Source organism: Euprymna scolopes, chromosome 4 (assembly GCF_053919585.1).
Source record: "Euprymna scolopes isolate OS-2025 chromosome 4, ASM5391958v1, whole genome shotgun sequence".
Taxonomy (NCBI): Eukaryota; Metazoa; Mollusca; class Cephalopoda; order Sepiida; family Sepiolidae; genus Euprymna; species Euprymna scolopes.
The window spans coordinates 35,631,965-35,648,530 of NC_136485.1; the positions used below are offsets into that span (position 1 = coordinate 35,631,965).

Sequence of the window (16,566 nt, forward strand, 5' to 3'; positions counted from 1 at the left end):
GAAAACATAAGATTGTAGTCAACCTGTAATAGGAATAACAGAACTCATTTCTTAACAAACATATACTGGATAACAATATTAGTAAAATGCAAAAAAATTTTGGGGGGTATTTTTCTGAAAATAAAAATTAGTCTTTTAAAATATGAGTAAGCATGCCAATATCTTGCAAGTTATGTATTATCTAATATATAAAGTAAAGCAAGTCTGTTTCTCCAATCTATGTGGTTAATAGCTTTCTTCCAATAAAAAAAAAAAAAAAAAAAAAAAAAAAGGACATCTGATTCTGGTATGCCAATTTTTTTTTCTTGAACGTGGGTCGATGTTAACAACGAAAATATATTTAGATTTAATTTCTTTTAAAAATAATTTATTTACATCAAATAAAATTTTACAAGAAAACATTAAATAATTCCTAGGTAGCAGTAGCAACTAGTACAAATATTAAATGCTCAGAATTACGAGATAAATCCAACCAAAATTGTTTACTCGGTGGAGGAGGGTATCAAACTGAATATCTAAAGGTCTCAGTTTCAATCACAGGTCTTGACATTTGCTTTTTTTTTTTGTTGTTGTTATTTAGTAACAATACATTATTTATTTACATAAAAAACTGGAACAGCATAAATTATCAAAAGCAATGCATTTGAATTTCTTTGTAAACAAGTCAGCCATTTTGATATATTTTTTTTTTAATTCATTTCTGACTCTTCAAAAATGTACAGCAATTTGGAAACATAATTGAACAAAAAGTCTTTGGAGGTTTAAGTTGGAGGACTTACAAAAAACTTGTAGGCAGTCCAATGTAAGCATGGCACTGGCATCAAAGCCAAAGGTGGGTTCATTTAGTAAAATCCACAACAAATTATGAAGACAAAGTGATCCAAGTTTGATGAATAATAAAAAAAATAAAAGCTAAACAACTGTCTTTCATAGACAGTAATCTTGCAAACAAATATTGCCCACGTCCAGCATATATACCACAAGTTTGAAAACAAAAAAAATATAATAAAAATAAAAAAAAAACAAGCTAGATACATTGTCGTTGTTAGAAATTCTTGAGAATAAGCATTATTTAAGCGAATGCATATTTTAAGTTAAACAACCCAACAGCATTTAAATATTGTTCATTATCACTTAATGTGTAAGCCATTACAAATGATTAGCATTTAATACCTGATAATTTAACCAATTTAAAAGCTGATAAAAAACAAATAACCCACAAGAAAAAAAAATTAAAACAAAAACACTTTATTCTACTGTTGTGAAGTATTTCAGCAAAGAAAATAAAATTAATGTGGCAATCTCTAGATTAATAAAATTGTGCAATGGCTACTTGTGTTTCTCAGTTGTACATGATTTTTATATTATTTTTATTATAATTATTATTAATTATTAATCTATTTATTGAAATCAGAGCTCTTTGGACAAATTTATCTTTAGTTGATCTTTGACAACTAAATATTTTCATTTACTAGCCAATTAGAAAAGTCACTAGCCAAACCCACATGATTTTTGAAAGGTGGCATCTTCGTTCCATGATGAGTACGTACATCATAAAAATTGTTCTGTTTTTTTTTTTTTTTAATTAAAATAAATGTAAATTCTAAATATGCACTAAATCTTATGTTGAGACATAAACATTCGAAATTCTTCAGGTGTTTTGTAAACAGCTTTTGTTAAAGTATATTGTTCTATTAAACTTTTATTATTTAATTTGACTTTGCCCATTTCATTAAAATAAAAAAATAAATAAATAAATAATAAATAAAGGTTGAAAAGGCATTTTTCACTCAGCAATGAGCTTTGAAAGATTATCGGTGGAAAAAAAACAAAAAAAAAAACACAATCACTAAAAATAAGCATTTCATTTCTAGTCGCCATTTTGAAAAATCACTCACAAATGCAACTGTTTCGCTTGCAACGTAAAGTCCTGATTGAAATTAAAAAATATCTATTCTCTATATATATTCTACAGACTTACTGACAAGACATAATCTTGTAGATATATTGCTAAGAGTCATGAGAGGGATATATTTTTTAAATAATTATTTTTATTACTATATGACAGGGATGCGAGTTGTTGATAACAAAAAAGCTGTAATCGACATAAGACTTTGGTACTTATGCAGAATAGTGACAATGTTTATTGTCGGCATGTTCTGGGTATGTTATGTAAACCATTAGAAGGTACCAAAATACTTAGCCAATGAAATTAAAGCAACTGGCAAATGATATTTATTAAAATATTTTTACGGTATCTTGTTTATTAAATGGTTAGGTGAAGGTACAAAATAGTTATAAAAAAAAAAAAAAAAAAAACGTCCTCTTCATGTTAAAAATAGATTTCTAAATAACGTTTTTATCTCAGTATGGTTCATAAACTGCACAAGTACATCTTTTTTATTTTTTTTTACCATACAATGATTGCTTTTAGTTAGAATTATGGTGTTTTTTCCTTAATTGTAAACTGTTTAATAGCATTATAACAATTGGCCCAATTTTTCAGGTAAAAAAGTTTTGTTCAGCACCTTCTGCCAGTTTTTGTAACCTACCTGGAATATACCGACAATAACACGATCCTTATTTTTCAGAAGTATCAAAATGTTTAATCAGGGTAGCACTTTTTCCTAGACAACTTCAGTTTTAACTAAAAAGTCAGTCAAAACTAAGAGAAAGACACTGAGTGGATATCATTGCATAAGTGACAAACAATGTGGGAATATCATATCCAGGGAAAAATTAGATGTAAATCGGATTGTTGGCGATGACATTAACTCTACATTCCGATCAAAGAATCAAGATCCATGAGAGAAAATATTTTAATTGGATTGGGATTGCTAAAAAGCAGAACAATAAACAGAATTTTGAATCGAAGGTTATAATAAGCAAACAATTAGATTCTAATCAAGGAACGTGGGGCGATGTAAATACAAGTCAAAACAAAGAGTCAGACAAAAGAGAGAGAAACCAGCTGATACACTTGTGTCACCACTCCCCACCATGTCATACTAAATCGAACTCTCTCACTTGTCATATTATCACTGTAATATAAATAAAACTTTGTTAATTACAAAAACCACTATTATCAATGTGTACATACTATGGCACACATTTTGTAAAAGTACGAAGATAAATTATACAGATGGCAATATTACAATACGTGGTAGAAGTAAGAGATAGGAACTTATTCTTTGATGAAAGACTCGTCATCTAACTCCCTTTTCTACTTAATGAATTTTTTTTTTTTACAAGAGTCACCACTTATCAAGGCCAAAAGGCCACTTGAGGATAAGGATTAGTGAGTATACAGTGGTCATTGAGACAATAACATAATCGTTAGTGAAGAAAATTGAGTAGAAGTTGACTATTTTAGGAAACTGCTTAACAAGAACTTGCTTAAAAACCATCCTGTTGTAGTTAGCTGGAAAGCGGGCTAGCAGAACAGAGCTCCAAAGGTAAGCAGTTCTAGAAAAGAAGCTTTGTTCATAGAATTTACATTTAGATTTAGACACAGAGAGTGGGGGAAATTGTTGATAGTGGTTGTAACTAAAGGAGTGCTTGATTGAAGTCTTAGTTTTCATGACAAAATTAACAGGTTCAATTTGCAGGAAAAACTGTCATTCTGTCAGAGAAAAATCAGCTTTTTCTTATTAAATAAAAAAATAAAAAGAAAAAAACTTCAATCATAAATTTGAGAATTCACATCCATGAAAGATTAAAGATTGAAGTGGAAATCTGTTTTTTCTGGATTAAAAAAATAAAAATAAAATAAAAGACTTCTCATCCCTGGTATTAGTTTTAAAGAAATGTGAATTGAGATGAGTAACCATCGAGGCTTCATACGAAAGTGTAAAAACCTGTTAATAGACAAAACCTGTCAACACCTTTGAAGTTGATTTAGTTGGTTGATTGTCTTACAGCATATCAACCCTTTTTTAGCTTATCTAATGCTGAATTTAATAATTTTGGTAAAAGTTTGTATGCTTCAAATTCTTAATATCTTCAAATATTTATTCATGGTGTTTAGTTTGGTTGCTTTTTAGAGGAAAATATTTTGTTTTTGGCATTGCAGAACATGATTGAGCTTTGCAAAGGGAAAGAAAAAAACAACAGTAATGTTTGGTTCATTTTAAGTCAGGAAGCAGAAGGTTGGAATACATGAAGAATGGAAATAATGATTTATCAAAAATTTACTTGCATTAAAATAATTTTCATCTAATCTATGTGCTAAGTATATTTTTCCAAGTATATATTGAACGTTGGTTTCAATGTTTATCATGAAAGCATACAGTGCAGCACCATCACCATATGTTTCACAAAAAGTGGTGTTATTTTGTTGGACATCAGTTGAGAAAAGACATTTGCCTTTGAATTATTGAATGAATAAAATTGCGTATTTGTTATTTAAATATTTGACTCATAATGCATGGTCTATTTATAATCTATATATATAAAAGCGAAAATGTATGTGTGTATGTATGTTCGCTTTTCCTCGATGTCCACGAAAGGCTTCTTTCAAAGAAGCGCTTACTCGCTTCACAACTTCTTAAAACTTTTTATATCATCTATAAATTGTAATATCTCAGAGTTACCCACGGAGCTCGCCTATCTATTTAATTTTATTGACTTTCAAATGTTAATTATTCCACATTTCCCGCATCGGCACGCGTTACATTCGGTTTTCGGTATTAAAAAAAGCAAAACTCGACTCTAATCACAGGCCGAAAGCCAGTTGTCTCAAGAGAGCGTAGTAACGTTTGTTCAATGTCGCTTTCATTTCGCTCCTCCTAATAAACAGGGAGCGGGTTTTTAAAAACAAACAAACCGATTTATTCAAAACTGTCCCGCACAAAATCGTAACTGCTGAATACCTATCGCCGTCAATCAAAAACGCGCACCTGTTTGTTTTTTTAACAATTTACTATTTTCCAACTGCACGTCGTCAACGCTTCGGGTTTTTTTCACATACCCTGAAAAACACCCGGGCAACGCCGGGTACCCCTCACTATTATAAAAGAAAGAAAAAGGTACAGGATTTTATTTACAGTCTACAAAATTATATGTATTTTTTATAAAAAGTCCTAAATAGTGCAATCTTTATTTAGTATGAACCGTTTTCAGATTTTTTTAGAGTTGAACTCTTGTATGAAAGGGAGATAATTGAGCTTGTAACGTTCTACCAGTATTTTGCTTAATTTTCGATTTTTAGTGAATATTGAGGCTCAACATGACTTTAATGAAACTGTCAATAGATGCAAATGTTTTTTTGTTCTTTTTTTTTTTTTATTACATTTTCACCCCAAACAAGGCATATTGCCACTTTGGTATAGGGGGCTACTATCAGAGACATAAGCTACTGGGGTACTATGTAGAGAGTTGAGCAGCAAGTCGGTTCACGTTATACTTGAACTTCTGCATGTCAGTACAGTTGAGGAAGCAGGGACCCGGAATGGAATTCCAAAGTCTAGCAGTTCTGGGGAAGAAACTACTGGAGCAGAAAGCTCTCTTACATCTAGGGATCTCTACTGTGTAGGGGTGGGATTTAGCTGCTTGTCGGGTTTGTCGAGGGTATTTACGTTGTGGGGGCACAAGTGCTTGCAGTTTATCAGAGCTCTCACCATTAAAATACTTGTAAAACAGGCAGAGGGATGCTACATTTCGTCGGTGAGACAGTGGCTAAAGCTTAGATGACAGTTCAGGACATATCAGGTTGGAGACTCTTTTGGACCGTGTCTAGGAGCGAGAGACTAGTAGCAGACGCACCAGCTCAAATATGACAACAATACTCCATACATGGGTGAATGGTGACCTTATACAGGTACAGGATACTTTCAGGCATTAGTAGCTTTCTAGCACGGTAGAGAGAGCCTACCTTCTTCGCAGCGGTCTTAGCAATGCTCTCAATGTAATTGTTCCAACTCCTGTTTCCTGTGAACGTTAGGCCAAGGGGTTTAAAAGAAGTACTTTCAGATAATGAATCTTTGGCCATTGCTATTGGTGGTAGAGAAGGTTTCTTGTAATTATTGAAGGAAACAAGTTTAGTCTTGGCAGCATTAAATGTGACCATCCATTTTTGTCCCCATTCCACTACAGATTGGAGGTCATCCTCTAGTGTGTCTGCCATTTTCTTAGATATGTGTTCATTTGTTTTCCTGTCGTGTCTGTTATAGAGTGTGGTGTCATCAGCATATACACTCATCTCAGAGGCAATTTTGTCTGGGAGGTAATTTATGAATATTAGGAATAATAGAGGTCCAAGGATAGACCCCTGAGGCACTCTCACATTTATATCATATTGTTTAGATGTATGACCATCAAGGACAACCTGGATTTTTCTCTTATCTAAGAAGGATTTAATTATGTTAAGTATTCTTCCAGTGATACCATATGATCTGATTTTCCTGAGAAGATCGTTATGCCATACCCTGTCAAAAGCCTTAGATATATCTACAGCTACCGCTCTACCCTCCTCTGCTTTGTCCAGTGAATGGTATATACGTTCAGAGATTACAGTTAGGACATCTGCTGTGGAACGGGCTTGCCTAAATCCATATTGTTGGTCGGTCAGAAGTTTTAGCATCTGTAAGGTGATGAACTAGAGCTTGGTTAATTATAGAATCAAATATTTTGGCGAAAAGTGGGAGGAGGCTAATTGGGCGATAATTTAATGGGTCAGTTCTTTCACCAGAATTCTTGAAAACTGGTACCACAGAAGCAGTTTTCCAGCAGTCTGGAAAGCAAGATTCATGAAGGCATTTGTTGTAAAGTTTGGAGAGAATTGGAGCTATTTCGGCGGAGCATTTTTTTTAATAGCACAGCCGGAATGAGATCAGGTCCACATGTTTTTGAAGTGTCAAGGTTTTTTATGATAGCATGCACCTGAGAAGGGGTGATTTTCAGATCGTCTAGCATGGTGTCTGCCCGCAAAGGAAGAGTCAGGGAGTGGGTGGTTAGCAGGATCTAGTGTGGAGTTGGAGGCAAACGGACTGGCAAATAATTTATTTGATTATCAAAAATTTATTTGCATTACAATAATTTTCATCTATGAGCAAAGTACTTTTTGAATTTTCTACATCTTTGCAAGTATTTTGGTGGTTTGGTTTCACTGTTTATTTTAAAGTGCAACACTTTCACCATAGATTTCACAAAGAGTTGGTTTTTTTTATTGTTAGATATCAGTTGAAAAAAAACCTTTGAATTCATTATGCATCAATATACAAGCAGAAATCGAATAATTCGACAGGAAATGCATCCTATGACCAAAATGTTTTCACTGCATCCTAAGTAGTGCCGTCTAAATACAGCTAGTTATTTTTTGGCAGATATTTACTTTAAGCAAAAAAAGGGGCTGTAACTCTTACATGACTGGAGGGAATATTAAAAGGGATCACATTGGGGTTTGTTTTTTCTTTCACTTAATGCTAACAAACAATTACTGAAGTTAATAAGTGTCTTATTTTTAAACAATACAGAACTTTATAAAATAAACTTTAAAAAATTTATTTTATTAACATTATTTAAAAATTTCCTTTAATAAAGTTTAAAGTTCTGCTGCACTGTCTGCATTGTTTATAAATAAAATAGTTATTTAAATTTCTTTTTTGTTTAAAATATAAAACAGTTATTTAAAAAGTTTATTTTATAAAGTTCTGTACTGTTTAAAAATAAAATACTTATTAACTTCAGTAATTGTTTGTTAACATGAAGTGAAAAAAATTTAAAAAATGGTGTGATCTCTTTTAATGTCCCCTCCAGTCATGTAACAGTTACAGCTCTCCCCCCTTTTTTTTTTTGCTTAAAGTAAACATCTGCCTATTTTTACTATTTAAACACATTTTAAACAAAAATATAAACCAAACTCATGCATTTCTGTAACTAGCAAGAATTCCTCTATCTTTTGGCACTTAATTTCAAATTATTAATTCATTTTAACCAAAAATGGTTCTTCGACAATTAATTTTTCTTGTAGAAATAATGCTACCAATCATTGTTACTTTATTACTTTTTCGAAACTGATTTTTTTACTAGCATTTTAGCATTTCTCTCAATATTTTTCTTTAACAAAAATGTTTTTAATAATCGGTCCAATTTAAACGAAATTACATTTTCCAAACATATTTTATTAGTCTTATGTTATTTTCAATATTTTCACATCAGTAAACGTATATAAAATTTGTAATTCTTTTTTCAAATAGGTTACTGAGTAATATATAAATATTTTCAACATAATTAAGATATTCAATTTGACTAGTGTAACATTGTGCAATGAAACAAACAAATTCATTCAGTATACAGAGATAATCCAAATAATACTATAGAGATTTCACAATAAAAAAATTACTACTACCACCAATATTAAAACTAACAAAACAAAAACAAAGAATAACAGAATAAAAGTAAAAAATATTGATATCAATACGGCTTTGTAATATCAACAAGTTTGATATTAAGTTTCTGTATTTTTGGAGATGATTATTTTTATTATTCAAATTATTGCTTTTATCAAGAGTACTATTTTCACAATGTTTCGGCCAATGTAACCTCCAACCTTCTCCAGGTGTATCTCGTCAAACTTGAGTGTATATAATTACTGATTCATAGTAGAAGATTGTATATCTAAAAACAAGAATTGGTTTTATGCTTCCAAAATTTAGTATTGTCCGCAAGGACTTATGGCATAATGGTTGAAGTACTACGTAAAATTCTGGAGGTTAAAGGTTCAATCTTCAGCGTGAGGATTTTACTTACAGTCTACAAAAATAAGTGCATTTTTTATAAAAAAAAATGCAAATATTACAATCCAAGTTTATTCTCTAGTTAGCATGAACTGTGTTCAGATTTTATTTGAGTTGAAATATTGTATGAAAGGAAGATAACAGATTGTTATATTCTTCCATTATTTTGCTTAATTTTTGATTTTTTTTTTTTTTTAGCAAATATCGAGTTTTCACAGGAGTTAATAAAACCAACATTTTTTTTTTTTTCCTCATTTTAACTCAAACTTGACAATATACTTCTCTTTTTAAGCCAAAAAACGCTTTAAAATAAGTTAAAACACAGAAAACCCTATTCAGGTAGATAGAAGAGTAACTTATCTCGCTTTTTACAATATTTATTAGGTGCATATTTTTTTTTTTTTCAACCCTTGTTTATTTTGTTTGCGAATGTTAAAAATGTCCCCAGTAGCATTACCATAGTTGACTGACTTTATTTTATGTGTTTATAGTATTAGGCATTAATTTGTATATTTTTTTAAAGTATTTTTTCAAATATTTAACTTTTTAAATCTGTTTATCATAAAGATAATTAATAGAAGGCAGTACACTACACAGGTGTACTGTAATGAAAAGACAGAAGTAAGCCGTAACGGTGGTACGAGTTATGCAGATGCTACCTTTTTATTAATATACATGTTTTTTATATACTCTTACTTACATCAGTGTGGTCTGATTGAAGTTTAATATATGATATTTCGGAAACATATCACTTCGTCAGATGTGTGTTCAACTTTAATTCAAATGTGCATATGGAGGTCATTGTTAGTAAGAATTATTAGTCAAAAATCGAAATAGATTTGAAATTAAGCTAAAAAGTATTTTTTTAATTTTGCTTTGAATCCATTGCTCTCTTTAAACTTCATGTATTCTTTGTACATCTGTTTATCATATTTAGATATTGTTTGTAGATGGAGGATTATAGTATATGTAATACTTTTTTATATTTTATGGATTCCTTTTTTAATTATGTTTAAATTTTTTTTTTTTTTTTTCAATAAAGTTATGTGTGTGGGTATTATGGGATATTAAATATGTGCATAAACGTTTTGTGTAATTGTGACATATGTCTATAAACTACACACAATGCTTCAAGCAAACTACAACATTCTCTAATCTAAGTTTAATTATAAATAAACATTCACATAAATGCATTCTTATAACCATTTACAATACATTCACAAAATACAGATAAGAAAAAAATGATTTAATGATTAAATTTTGATGAGTACAATACTTTGAAATAACTAAAAGAAGTGGGTTCATGTTAATAGTTTCTTACATATCCTTCCATTGACATTTGGGTGCTTCTATATTATAATAACGAAAAAATATTGAATTTCAAGTGAAACAAATGGTACCTACATAATTGTCAGGTCTCAAATAGTAACATAACCAAAAATTATAAAAAACGATAAGAGATCAATAAATTGGAATTGTTTTCCATGAAAAATTCATGGAAAACAATTCCCATAAGGTTAAAAACAGTTTGATAAAGTTATATGCCGGGTCGGACATATTGGGTCACATGGTGTAAGCAAAAGGGGGGGGAGTAACTCAGTTGAAACAATTTGTATCAGACAGAATTTATTCAGAAAACAAAAATAAACATAACATATATATACATAATTTGTGAATTTAAAAAAAAAAAAAAAAAATTTTTTTTAACTATTTTCAAAACTTATCGAAATTACTTTTCTGAAAATGGCATAAGATTTCTGAGAAATTGAAAACTTAATTACCACCTCTATTAACTCTCTAATTCAAATCGGTAGATTTTGAAACCAAGCTGCTAATTAATTTTCTATCTTATTGTTTTTCATAATTCTGAGATATGTTACTATTTGAAACCTGACAATTTAGTAAGTACCATTTGTTTTACTTTAAATTAAATATTTTTTCGCTATTACAATCATAATAAAGCACTGACATTTGTCATACAGATAGACAAAGCATATAAAATATACTTTGCAACAAGCAGGAATGGTAGCTATTTTTCACATGCATAGTTTTTCATTATATATTCTCACAGTGGATTGGAAAGTAACTTCCAATTATTAAGTGCTTGTAATTTATTACAAGAAACAAATATAAAAGAAAAATGTATAATTCATAGTTCGATTTAGAATTCAATAATCATCACCAGATTTTGGAGCTGCCTGGGAACTGTATCAACTGATTTTACTTTTCTTTTTTTTTTTTTGTGTTTAATGCATCAACTTATCAAAGCTAAAAAACATTGAAGGATATGGATTAATGAGATTGACAAAATAGTAAGCAGTCTCTTTATTTCATTTCTCCCTATTTTTTCCCCATTAGTTTTCACAATCCATGAGTAATTTTTCTGACAAAGGAGGGAAAAATTGCTGTTTTCTGGAGGTGCCTGTTTCGAGTGGATAATATATGGAGATTCAATCCTCTCGTTGTATTCATCATCATTCAATTGTTAAGCATCATCCTCCATTGTTATTTAACCTTAAGTGGCAAAAAAAAAAAAAAAAAAAAATTGAATTACTTGAATCATTTTTTGTTCTTTTAACGGACTCTTGTATTTTTATTTTGTTTGTTTTTGTTTTCTTTTTGTTTTTTTCCAACTCCTACGTTAGAAGAGAGGGAATCTTTTGAAGAGTAAAATTTGCAATATTTTTTGTTGTTGTTGTTGTTGTTTTTTTACTCCCCTTCCTACACAGGTAACAAAATTAATTGACACACTAATTTAAATCATGTTATTATGCTATAACAATTCATGATTATTTGAAAAAAAAAAAAAAAATGACAAGAAATCAAATAGCAAAAACAATTTAGAATAATTTTTCAATGAATAATGCTGTGTTCGTAGGCAGGTTTAAAAGCTGGTGGTGAATGCTGACATCCCCATTAAATTTTAAATAAAACGCTCATGTTGTCCTTCTTTGTATCATTTCTTATAGGAATTACATTTCAGTTATAAATTATGTGCATTTAATAATAGGGAGGTAAGTTCCAATCATTCTGTATATATATAGATATATATATGTAAAAAGAAATGAAACATGAGGTCAATTAACGTTATTAACATTTGTAAAATAATTTTTAATCAGGTTATATATTTTAATTGTATAAAAATTATTAATTATTTGCAGGTTAATAAAATTAGTAGACATGATTAATAAATAAAATACATTTTTAAGAAATATGGCTGTAAGATTTGAGTAAAAAGTTAAAAATTAGAAAAATATTTTATGCTAGTTCATATCTTTCCACCCAAGAAAAAACAAAATTTTTTTTAAATCATGATGTATATACCCGTGATTGAAAGAAAATATTACACACCAAAAATTATCTAAATTGATTAGTAATTTATTTTTATAAACAAAATAATTTTTTAAGCAAATTTGAGTTTTTCCCAAATAACTTTCTAAAATCTTACAATTTGAATTATGTGAAATTATCTCCCTTGTCTTGCAAAATGGCATTGAAAAATCATTGATTGTTATTTAGTCATAAAATTTGATTTGCTTTTCGTTTTTTTTTAAATAAACTACTCAATCAGTTTGTGTGATTTTTGGTGTACAATATTTTTTCCATCATTAGGTACAGACACTATAAAAAAATTTATTTTTGGAATTTTTGTTTTTCCATGGGGAGTGGGTAAGTAGGCACTTGCATCAAATAGTTACGTTTTAGAATAATTAATAAAAGGGTAAATATTATGGTAAATATTATTATATACTTTCATGATAAATAAAAGATTTATAAACAATATAGATCTCTAAAGTGACAGCCTTAAAATGTGCATAAACAGCTATTTTACATTGACTAAGGCTGACAAGATTTTTATCGTATTATTTTGGATTCCAATGACTTATCAGGTTGGTATATTTAATCCTTAAATTTAGAACAATGTGCATTTTTCCTGGGAGTTAGTTGTGAAGCTGCTATTTGCGTGAAATGATTACCTTGACATTGGCAGGTTTGCCCTGGAAAGGAAGCAGGAAAGTGTGGGTTATATCACATGAACATGCCAACGTGGGCAATCACATTCAAAAATATAAAAAGCAACAAATATGGTTAAGAAGCCAACATGAAAATTATATTGGACATGCTGTCAACGATTTTGTTTTTAGAAATCTCAAGTGGAAAGTAAGAGTTCCCTTTTTTTTTTTCTTTTTTTTTAAACCAGTCAAAGTCATTTTTCAGCAAACACTCATCTCTGAAGGCAAGAGTCAAAAATCTTTGAAATGTGAAATAAATTTTTGGTTATAGTCAGCTAACACACTTTCTAATTTCCGGCATAGCGCTACCAAAAGTAGTGACAAGGCAAGTCAGTTCCTTTACTTTTTTCATTTGTTATTTTGATTCAATAATTTTAGTTTTGGACTTTCTTAAAAAAACTTATATTTAAAAAAAACAAAAACTTATTTTTATAATTTCATAAATATATATTTCTTATAAAATTTCAAATAAAATAAAAACTTTTTAATTGTTATTAAAAGTGCATATAAAAATTATATTATTTTTTATCTGTATAATTGTGTTAATTTTTATTGTATATTTTTCAATAATGTCCTTTCTTCTATTTTACTTCAATAAATCACTTCAAAATAGAAATACTGAAGAACAATAAAAGTGAAGGAACCGATTTACCTTGTCACTGCTTCCACTAGTATCCATGCCAGAAGTTAGGAAGTACATTAGATGAGTATAACCAAATTTTCTTTTTACAAACTTCAGAGTATTTATTTTATTTTATTTTTTTTTCCAACTCCCACCTTTCAGAACGGGAGTCTACAATTAAAAATCTTTGAAGAATCAAATTTGCGATTTTTTTTAGTTGTTTTTTTTTCTTTTTACTCCCCACCTACATGGATAACAAAATTAATTGACACACCAACTTAAATCATGTTAATATGCTTTAACAATTCATGCTTATTTGAACAAGATGAAAAGAAATAAAATAGCAAAAATAATTCAGAATAAAGAGAACCTGGACAAAATAGGATAACAAAGAAAAAAAAATGTACATATTACATACACAAATACAATTTGGCAATGAATAATTTTAAAATCAAACAGAAGAACAGTATTTTTAAATTATTGAAAAAGTTTTAAATATGATAATCAACATAATTTACTATTTCAATTAATGCCATTTAACATTATATATATATATATATATATATATATATAGTGTCGTAAGACATTTTTATCGTGTGTATTTTTAATTCATTTTTTTTTTTTTAGAGGAGGGGCTATAACCAGTACAATAAGTGATTTTTTTTTTGTAAATTTTACATACATATTTCTACTTCCTTTTTTTTTTCAAACCTTTTTTCATTCCGTATATAAAAACTCTTCAACAATTTTTTGAGGAACATACATGTCTCTGAGGAATTGTTTACTGATCTTCCACTATTCAATGAAACATGTGTAAGATTTACTTCATAAAAAAGGAATTAAAAACTTATGAGTGTGAATCAAATACATATTCTGGTTTGGGAATAATAATCATATATATATATATATATATATATATATATATATATATATATATACATACACACACTATAATACCAGTCCTGGATGGGTAGAATGAATTATCCAGACAGTGCAATGCATTGTGTCATAAATTTATAGCAAAAATGGCAAAACTAAACGAATTGCACTTTGAATTGCTTATACACCCACCCTATTCTCCAGATCTGCCTTCCAGTGACTATTGACTATTTGCAATTTCAAAAGGATGCTACAGGGAAAGAGATTTAGTTTTAATGAAGAATTGATACTGTTAGAATAAAGACAGAATTTCCAATTATGTTTATAAAAAATATTTTTTTCAAGTTGGAGATAATTTAAAAATTGTACAAATGTAAAATACAGAGATTTTAAAAAAGAAAAAGGAAAAATCTAGAAAATTTAAATATCCAAAATTTTTCATATTGATAACAGGATAGACATGAAGCAGGTTCGTTGAACATTGCGAGAAGCAAATTAAATACTAAATAAATATATTTTTTTTAACTGAAAATTTTTTAAAATAAAATATAGGATATCTATACTCACACGCATAACATCAGCGATTTATTTACAGTCAAATCTTGCTATTATGCCAATTTTGCTCAATTTAATACAAAATAAATTGACCCCATAATCTTGTAACTATGTCGTTATTGTGTTTTTGAATTCAATTTTCTTTATTCATTCATTTTTCAGATTTAGTCCACAGGTCTTTATTTGAGAAAATAAGGCCATTTTTACAAACCCTCGTTACTATGTCGTTTTTGGTCAGTTCCGACGGGTGGCATAGTAGCGAGATTTGACTGTATATGCCATAAAATCTGTGGATATTGTTATTTTGTCTCTGTCCATAATGGATGACACTACAAAGGGATAACGTCATCAACTTGAACGGACGTGGAAGAAACTCGGGGAAAGACATCAGAAAAATTACAATGTAACAATGCGACGTTGTCCTTTAAAACAGACTGAAGATATCAACTGTTTAAAACATTTTTACTAACTTTCCCAGAAGCAGAATTTTTTTTTTTTTTTTTTTAAGGAGTTACCACTTATCAAGGCCAGAGGCCACTCGAGGATAAGGGTTAAAGTGTGTACAAAATGCAATGGGACAATGTCGTAGTAATTGTTAGTGGAAATTTGGTAAATCGGATTACTTAAGGGAAACAGCTCATCAAGAACTTGTTTACATTGGACTTGAAGATGACCATATTATAGTCAGCCGGAAAGCAGGCAAATGGAAAAGAGTTCCACAGGTGTGCAGTTCTAAGAAAGAAGCTTTGTTCATGAAATCTATGTTTAAGTTTAGGCACGGATAAAGAGTGGAGGAAATTATTGACAGTGTTTCTCGTGTAAGTTTGGTGAGGGGGGGGCATACATTGGAGCTCAGAAGAGCATTTGCCATGAAAATAATGATAAAGCAGAGTCAGGCTCACAACAACCAATTCCGATTAATCGTCTCAACACTAATATATATATATATATATATATATATTTATTTTTTCAAGTTAGCTATATATAACTTGAAAAAATAGATTTTTTTACAAAGAGAAGGGGCTAACCTATCTGGATAAAGCTCTACCCGATTAAGAGGAGCAACATCTCTTCTGTGAGAAAGAAGCTATCTTATTCAATATACGAAATTCTATATATTCATTACCTTAATTTCTATCATTTTGGCTACTGTTTTCATTTTAAGTGAAATTCTCATGTTTCGGCTGATGTAACCTCCAAACTTTTTTAGATGTATCTTGACAAACTCTTGAATCTTTTTGTCAAACTTGAGAATTTATACAGAATTTCAAAACCTTTTATTTAATCCATGGAGTTAACATGTCCTTGTTCTGTCAGCAAGGAGATAAATCATAGACTACTTACCAAACAGATAATATATTTCATTAAGATCCTCTTTGGGGTGATTCCAATACAATTACAAAATTACAAATTCCATACTAAATTACCAATTCGTTAAATATCTCTAAATATTTAACAATAAAGTTGTTATTTATTCTCTACTGGTGTAAAGATGCACGTTAAATGTGAAGACATTTTCTCAAATGTAGAAATACACATGTATGGGAGGATCTATAGATCTTAGTTTTTCTGGTATTAGTTTAAAAATCAATGAACATTTATTATTTTATCATTACTACCAACAGTGGAAGGTTTTGCATTCAACAATATTAATTAAAAAAGACAATTAAAAGAATAGTTTTGGGCATCGGAAAATAGGCACAATTTTTTCCGATTCCGATACCCGCCAAAATTCTGATTTTTCCAATTCCGATTAATCATC

The 16,566-nt window shown here is 29.5% G+C and overlaps 1 protein-coding gene across 6 annotated transcripts in view; it reads right to left on the reverse strand.

Moving 5' to 3' along the window:
• The window catches only part of LOC145267060 (dynactin subunit 3-like), a 56,496-nt gene that overhangs the window by 28,594 nt on the left and 11,336 nt on the right, over window positions 1-16,566 (reverse strand). For 2 of the 6 annotated variants that reach the window (XM_080123024.1, XM_080123041.1), the window contains exon 2: window positions 12,713-12,733. The exons of the other annotated variants lie outside the window; for them this stretch is intronic. In XM_080123024.1, the coding sequence (XP_079979150.1) occupies window positions 12,713-12,733 (21 nt within the window). The remainder of the gene's footprint in view (window positions 1-12,712; window positions 12,734-16,566) is intronic. 6 annotated transcript variants of the gene reach the window in all.